Raw genomic sequence first — 8,373 nt, forward strand, 5'->3', positions numbered from 1 at the left:
AGTGCCTTGTAAACTGTTAGAGGCTTACGAGTGCCTTGTAAACTGTTAGAGGCTTACGAGTGCCTTGTAAACTGTTAGAGGCTTACGAGTGCCTTGTAAACTGTTAGAGGCTTACGAGTGCCTTGTAAACTGTTAGAGGCTTACGAGTGCCTTGTAAACTGTTAGAGGCTTACGAGTGCCTTGTAAACTGTTAGAGGCTTACGAGTGCCTTGTAAACTGTTAGAGGCTTACGAGTGCCTTGTAAACTGTTAGAGGCTTACGAGTGCCTTGTAAACTGTTAGAGGCTTACGAGTGCCTTGTAAACTGTTAGAGGCTTACGAGTGCCTTGTAAACTGTTAGAGGCTTACGAGTGCCTTGTAAACTGTTAGAGGCTTACGAGTGCCTTGTAAACTGTTAGAGGCTTACGAGTGCCTTGTAAACTGTTAGAGGCTTACGAGTGCCTTGTGAACTGTTAGAGGCTTACGAGTGCCTTGTGAACTGTTAGAGGCTTACGAGTGCCTTGTGAACTGTTAGAGGCTTACGAGTGCCTTGTGAACTGTTAGAGGCTTACGAGTGCCTTGTGAACTGTTAGAGGCTTACGAGTGCCTTGTGAACTGTTAGAGGCTTACGAGTGCCTTGTGAACTGTTAGAGGCTTACGAGTGCCTTGTGAACTGTTAGAGGCTTACGAGTGCCTTGTGAACTGTTAGAGGCTTACGAGTGCCTTGTGAACTGTTAGAGGCTTACGAGTGCCTTGTGAACTGTTAGAGGCTTACGAGTGCCTTGTGAACTGTTAGAGGCTTACGAGTGCCTTGTGAACTGTTAGAGGCTTACGAGTGCCTTGTGAACTGTTAGAGGCTTACGAGTGCCTTGTGAACTGTTAGAGGCTTACGAGTGCCTTGTGAACTGTTAGAGGCTTACGAGTGCCTTGTGAACTGTTAGAGGCTTACGAGTGCCTTGTGAACTGTTAGAGGCTTACGAGTGCCTTGTGAACTGTTAGAGGCTTACGAGTGCCTTGTGAACTGTTAGAGGCTTACGAGTGCCTTGTGAACTGTTAGAGGCTTACGAGTGCCTTGTGAACTGTTAGAGGCTTACGAGTGCCTTGTGAACTGTTAGAGGCTTACGAGTGCCTTGTGAACTGTTAGAGGCTTACGAGTGCCTTGTGAACTGTTAGAGGCTTACGAGTGCCTTGTAAACTGTTAGAGGCTTACGAGTGCCTTGTAAACTGTTAGAGGCTTACGAGTGCCTTGTAAACTGTTAGAGGCTTACGAGTGCCTTGTAAACTGTTAGAGGCTTACGAGTGCCTTGTAAACTGTTAGAGGCTTACGAGTGCCTTGTAAACTGTTAGAGGCTTACGAGTGCCTTGTAAACTGTTAGAGGCTTACGAGTGCCTTGTAAACTGTTAGAGGCTTACGAGTGCCTTGTAAACTGTTAGAGGCTTACGAGTGCCTTGTAAACTGTTAGAGGCTTACGAGTGCCTTGTAAACTGTTAGAGGCTTACGAGTGCCTTGTAAACTGTTAGAGGCTTACGAGTGCCTTGTAAACTGTTAGAGGCTTACGAGTGCCTTGTAAACTGTTAGAGGCTTACGAGTGCCTTGTAAACTGTTAGAGGCTTACGAGTGCCTTGTAAACTGTTAGAGGCTTACGAGTGCCTTGTAAACTGTTAGAGGCTTACGAGTGCCTTGTGAACTGTTAGAGGCTTACGAGTGCCTTGTGAACTGTTAGAGGCTTACGAGTGCCTTGTGAACTGTTAGAGGCTTACGAGTGCCTTGTGAACTGTTAGAGGCTTACGAGTGCCTTGTGAACTGTTAGAGGCTTACGAGTGCCTTGTGAACTGTTAGAGGCTTACGAGTGCCTTGTGAACTGTTAGAGGCTTACGAGTGCCTTGTGAACTGTTAGAGGCTTACGAGTGCCTTGTAAACTGTTAGAGGCTTACGAGTGCCTTGTAAACTGTTAGAGGCTTACGAGTGCCTTGTAAACTGTTAGAGGCTTACGAGTGCCTTGTAAACTGTTAGAGGCTTACGAGTGCCTTGTGAACTGTTAGAGGCTTACGAGTGCCTTGTGAACTGTTAGAGGCTTACGAGTGCCTTGTGAACTGTTAGAGGCTTACGAGTGCCTTGTGAATTGTTAGAGGCTTACGAGTGCCTTGTGAACTGTTAGAGGCTTACGAGTGCCTTGTGAACTGTTAGAGGCTTACGAGTGCCTTGTGAACTGTTAGAGGCTTACGAGTGCCTTGTGAACTGTTAGAGGCTTACGAGTGCCTTGTGAACTGTTAGAGGCTTACGAGTGCCTTGTGAACTGTTAGAGGCTTACGAGTGCCTTGTGAACTGTTAGAGGCTTACGAGTGCCTTGTGAACTGTTAGAGGCTTACGAGTGCCTTGTAAACTGTTAGAGGCTTACGAGTGCCTTGTGAACTGTTAGAGGCTTACGAGTGCCTTGTGAACTGTTAGAGGCTTACGAGTGCCTTGTGAACTGTTAGAGGCTTACGAGTGCCTTGTGAACTGTTAGAGGCTTACGAGTGCCTTGTGAACTGTTAGAGGCTTACGAGTGCCTTGTGAACTGTTAGAGGCTTACGAGTGCCTTGTGAACTGTTAGAGGCTTACGAGTGCCTTGTGAACTGTTAGAGGCTTACGAGTGCCTTGTGAACTGTTAGAGGCTTACGAGTGCCTTGTGAACTGTTAGAGGCTTACGAGTGCCTTGTGAACTGTTAGAGGCTTACGAGTGCCTTGTGAACTGTTAGAGGCTTACGAGTGCCTTGTGAACTGTTAGAGGCTTACGAGTGCCTTGTGAACTGTTAGAGGCTTACGAGTGCCTTGTGAACTGTTAGAGGCTTACGAGTGCCTTGTGAACTGTTAGAGGCTTACGAGTGCCTTGTGAACTGTTAGAGGCTTACGAGTGCCTTGTGAACTGTTAGAGGCTTACGAGTGCCTTGTGAACTGTTAGAGGCTTACGAGTGCCTTGTGAACTGTTAGAGGCTTACGAGTGCCTTGTGAACTGTTAGAGGCTTACGAGTGCCTTGTGAACTGTTAGAGGCTTACGAGTGCCTTGTGAACTGTTAGAGGCTTACGAGTGCCTTGTGAACTGTTAGAGGCTTACGAGTGCCTTGTGAACTGTTAGAGGCTTACGAGTGCCTTGTGAACTGTTAGAGGCTTACGAGTGCCTTATGAACTGTTAGAGGCTTACGAGTGCCTTATGAACTGTTATAGAGGCTTATACTGTACCTTATAAACTTTCTCTTTACTTCGACCACTGGTTCACTGTCCACCATGTCTGTATGGTTGCTAAGGACGTCATCAGGGAAGTCCTCTTCTTCATCACTCAAAGCCACTATGGGGTGTTGAGTCACAGGGTTACCGTGGTAATTATGGAGCAGGTGTACACACCCCTACAGGTGTAGGGCATGGGCAGGCAACTCTCCTCCAAGAGAGCTACTGGGTATGCAGGGTTTTGTTCCAACCCTACTCTAACAAACCTGAATAATCTAATCAGCTGCTGACTAGGACCTTGATTAGCAGAATTAGATGTATTAGAGCAGGGCTGGAGCAAAACCCAGTAGCTTGCACACCCAGTTGCCTTCCAGGACAAATATTGATAGGCACTGGTATAGGGTGAACAGTAGAACCCCATGGGCAGAAACAACAATAGTATCTGCTCTTCTGCTTTAGATATCTCTCCAAGGGCAGAAACAACAATAGTATCTGCTCTTCTGCTTTAGATATCTCTCTAAGGACAGAAACAACAATAGTATCTGCTCTTCTGCTTTAGATATCTCTCTAAGGACAGAAACAACAATAGTATCTGCTCTTCTGCTTTAGATATCTCTCCAAGGACAGAAACAACAATAGTATCTGCTCTTCTGCTTTAGATATCTCTCCAAGGACAGAAACAACAATAGTATCTGCTCTTCTGCTTTAGATATCTCTCCAAGGACAGAAACAACAATAGTATCTGCTCTTCTGCTTTAGATATCTCTCCAAGGACAGAAACAACAATAGTATCTGCTCTTCTGCTTTAGATATCTCTCCAAGGGCAGAAACAACAATAGTATCTGCTCTTCTGCTTTAGATATCTCTCCAAGGGCAGAAACAACAATAGTATCTGCTCTTCTGCTTTAGATATCTCTCCAAGGACAGAAACAACAATAGTATCTGCTCTTCTGCTTTAAATATCTCTCCAAGGACAGAAACAACAATAGTATCTGCTCTTCTGCTTTAGATATCTCTCCAAGGGCAGAAACAACAATAGTATCTGCTCTTCTGCTTTAGATATCTCTCCAAGGGCAGAAACAACAATAGTATCTGCTCTTCTGCTTTAGATATCTCTCCAAGGACAGAAACAACAATAGTATCGTTTTTTCTGCTTTAGATATCTCTCCAAGGGCAGAAACAACAATAGTATCTGCTCTTCTGCTTTAGATATCTCTCCAAGGACAGAAACAACAATAGTATCTGCTCTTCTGCTTTAGATATCTCTCCAAGGACAGAAACAACAATAGTATCTGCTCTTCTGCTTTAGATATCTCTCCAAGGGCAGAAACAACAATAGTATCTGCTCTTCTGCTTTAGATATCTCTCCAAGGACAGAAACAACAATAGTATCGTTTTTTCTGCTTTAGATATCTCTCCAAGGGCAGAAACAACAATAGTATCTGCTCTTCTGCTTTAGATATCTCTCCAAGGACAGAAACAACAATAGTATCTGCTCTTCTGCTTTAGATATCTCTCCAAGGACAGAAACAACAATAGTATCTGCTCTTCTGCTTTAGATATCTCTCCAAGGACAGAAACAACAATAGTATCTGCTCTTCTGCTTTAGATATCTCTCCAAGGGCAGAAACAACAATAGTATCTGCTCTTCTGCTTTAGATATCTCTCCAAGGGCAGAAACAACAATAGTATCTGCTCTTCTGCTTTAGATATCTCTCCAAGGACAGAAACAACAATAGTATCTGCTCTTCTGCTTTAAATATCTCTCCAAGGACAGAAACAACAATAGTATCTGCTCTTCTGCTTTAGATATCTCTCCAAGGGCAGAAACAACAATAGTATCTGCTCTTCTGCTTTAGATATCTCTCCAAGGGCAGAAACAACAATAGTATCTGCTCTTCTGCTTTAGATATCTCTCCAAGGACAGAAACAACAATAGTATCGTTTTTTCTGCTTTAGATATCTCTCCAAGGACAGAAACAACAATAGTATCGTTTTTTCTGCTTTAAATATCTCTCCAAGGGCAGAAACAACAATAGTATCGTTTTTTCTGCTTTAGTCCTCAAATATAGATCTGGACCTTGAAGACCCACTGCTTTCCTTAAATTCTTCCCTTATAAATCAGGGACTGACTGGAAACCAGGTGGGTGCAAATAAAAACCAGGTGGAACAGAAAGTCAGCAGTGCTACGGACCTCAAGAGACTAAGTTCTGAATCCCTCTGCTATAGTAACAGCTAGTTGTACCTGTTGCCTCGTCCTCTATGATGTCCTCCAGGGAATGGTTTCTGAGGAACTCAGCGAAAGCTCCGTTCTGTTGGAGCAGCTCCTGGTATGAACCCATCTCCGACACCCTGCCCTCCACAATCACCATTATGTTGTCCACCTGCGGCAGGAAGCTGATGCCGTGTGTCACCAAGATACGTGTCTGGGGTAAACAAAAAAGAGGCTCTGTCATTAAGGCTGGGAATTGCCATGGACCTCACGATACGATAATCATCAGTATTCTTAGGTGCCGATACAATATGTATTGCCATTCGATACTGCCATTTTATTGCAAATAGATCTTCCAAACATATTGCTCAATATATATCGGCTGCAGAGAGACAAGAGAGCATGAGAACATTTGTTTTGATCAGTATTGATAAAATTTTGCAATATACATACAAGTTTCTTATCAGCGCAACAAAGTCATAGATATGCTACTAAACCAACCAGCAGACAGGATGGAAAACAGTAAACCACAAATAAGAGTGACTACTTCCTCTACTGTAGTTGAGGACTCTTCAAATGGGTTTTACTATCTGAACTAGACAGAATATAACTTATGTACTTGTCAGTTGTAGGAGATTGCCACTTTTGTCCATTCTAACATGGCTATGTAGTGACTGACCACCAAAGATTGTTGATAAAGGACAAGATATTTAATCAGTCCATTTCTCTCTGCTACCCCTCAGAATGTGTCTCTCATATTCTGTGATGTATGGAGAACAGAGCAGATTGACTACTCTCCTCACCTTGCCCTGCAGCGCCCCCTGTGGGCCAATGACTTGGTCGAAGATGTGTTTGGCCACGTGGGAGTCCACGGCAGACAGAGGGTCATCCAGCAGGTAGACATCTGCCTCGTTGTACAGAGCTCTGGCCAGACTCACCCTCTGTCTCTGGCCACCAGACAGGTTGATACCCTGAGGGAAGGAGGGACAGATAGACAAATCACTAGCAAGCTAGCAATCACAAGCAAATCACTGATCTCAAAAGTCATTGCTTTGAGACTCGAAGACCCAAGTTAGCTCCCAGAGCTAATGCCTAAGCTTTAGTTCAGTGGGCTAACATGGCCTTTAGCTCCAAAAACAACCCATGTTAGATTCTATCCGATCTCCCTACCTTCTCTCCAATCTCGGTCAGGTCTCCTCCAGGTAGTACTTCCAAGTCAGGGGTCAGGGCGCAAGCCTCCAGACAAGAGCGGTACGTCTGCTCGTTGTAGGCCTTGCCAAATAGGATGTTGTCTCTCAGAGTGGCGTTCTGGATCCAGGCCTGCTGGGGGACGTAGGCCACCGAACCCTGGAGGAGAGGAGTGAAGGAACTCAGTACAGATGAAAACTACAACTAGACCCTAACAATCAATCTAAACCCTAACACCTAACACCCTAACACCTATCAGTCGATCAATCGTTCAATCAATCAAGCAATCGACCCACCAATCAATCTTCAGTGGGTCTAATTGAATTGAGTGCAGACGTACCCGTATGGAGATGTGTCCCTCCAGTTGGTCTAATTGAATTGAGTGCAGACGTACCCGTACGGAGATGTGTCCCTCCAGTTGGTCTAATTGAATTGAGTGCAGACGTACCCGTATGGAGATGTGTCCCTCCAGTTTCTCCATCTCTCCCAGTAGAGCGGACACTAGCGAAGACTTGCCACAGCCGACATGTCCTACCACCGCTAGCAGAGAGCCCTGCGGCACCATCAGGTTTATACTGCGCACAAACACAAACACACAAGGGCACATCAGTAAAGTGCATTCGTTCCCTTAAATGGTTATTTGTCCTTTTCATGATACAACTCGCTAACTTACTTGTGCAGAGCAGGAGGATCTTGTTTTGCCCAGGTGAACTTTCCATTGACAACAGTCACTGAGCTATCTGAAGGGGAGAACACAGTGGAAGAATGAAAGGCAGTTGGGAAAACACCAATCATGACACAGCATTACCAAACTGGAAGCATAAATTCAAACGGTCTCAGAGCCAAGAAGGAAAAGCCCTGACTATACACTGTGGAATCCCTGTGTCTAATTCTCTTAAGTCACCTCAAGGTAGAGTCCAAAATGTTTATATTACAAAAGCCAAGAGTAATGACTACAGTATGCAAAACCAAAAAGTATTACAAACACCCCCCATTGTTACTTATTGAAAACTCAACCGTCTACAATAATGGCAGACAGGGGAACCATGGCGACGGCCAACGTCAACATGACTTATCAGAAACACAGACCATTAGAATGACTAAACAGACCATTAGATTACCTCAGAGGCCCTGTCCCACTAGCTTTCCACTATCCTATCCCTTCATGTCAGTGAAAAACCCGTGGCCTATCAGAACAGCCTAGGGAGTGAAATGGAACCAGCCCAGCCAAGATTGATCTGGTTTCTTGGTCAGCTTGGGCTGGTTCTTTGGTCAGCTGCATCCATGTTTACCTGTGGCAGTGTTATTCCTGTCCACAGACTCTGGGTCCAGCTCTTCATGACTCAGGAAGTCCTGGATACGCTTCAGAGACACGCTGGCCTGATGAGAAGCTACAGAGTCAACACAATACACACTCACAGGAGGAGGAGCAGAGTGAGAGGAGGAGAAGGAGGAGCAGAGTGAGAGGAGAAGGAGGAGGAGGTGCAGAGTGAGAGGAGGAGGAGGAGGAGAGTGAGAGGAGGATGAGGAGCAGAGTGAGGAGGAGAGTGATAGAAGGAGGAGAGTGATAGAAGGAGGAGAGTGATAGGAGGAGGAGAGTGATAGGAGGAGGAGAGTGATGGAAGGAGGAGGAGGAGAGTGATAGGAGGAGGAGAGTGATGGAAGGAGGAGGAGGAGAGTGATAGGAGGAGGAGAGTGATAGGAGGAGGAGAGTGATAGGAGGAGGAGAGTGATAGGAGGATAGGAGGAGGAGTGATAGGAGGAGAGAGTGATAGGAGGAGGAGAGTGAT

The 8,373-nt window shown here is 45.3% G+C and overlaps 1 protein-coding gene across 1 annotated transcript in view; it reads right to left on the minus strand.

Moving 5' to 3' along the window:
* LOC129810504 (ATP-binding cassette sub-family C member 3-like) overlaps positions 1–8,373 on the minus strand; it is a 76,552-nt gene that overhangs the window by 17,933 nt on the left and 50,246 nt on the right. The window contains exons 13-19 of the mRNA XM_055899354.1: positions 7,876–8,317; positions 7,257–7,323; positions 7,032–7,158; positions 6,566–6,742; positions 6,199–6,366; positions 5,429–5,609; positions 3,199–3,304 (exon numbers count right to left, since the gene is read on the minus strand). Coding sequence (XP_055755329.1) covers positions 3,199–3,304; positions 5,429–5,609; positions 6,199–6,366; positions 6,566–6,742; positions 7,032–7,158; positions 7,257–7,323; positions 7,876–8,317 — 1,268 coding nt within the window. The remainder of the gene's footprint in view (positions 1–3,198; positions 3,305–5,428; positions 5,610–6,198; positions 6,367–6,565; positions 6,743–7,031; positions 7,159–7,256; positions 7,324–7,875; positions 8,318–8,373) is intronic.

The sequence above is a fragment of the Salvelinus fontinalis genome, chromosome 1 (genome assembly GCF_029448725.1).
Source record: "Salvelinus fontinalis isolate EN_2023a chromosome 1, ASM2944872v1, whole genome shotgun sequence".
NCBI classification, from domain to species: domain Eukaryota; kingdom Metazoa; phylum Chordata; class Actinopteri; order Salmoniformes; family Salmonidae; genus Salvelinus; species Salvelinus fontinalis.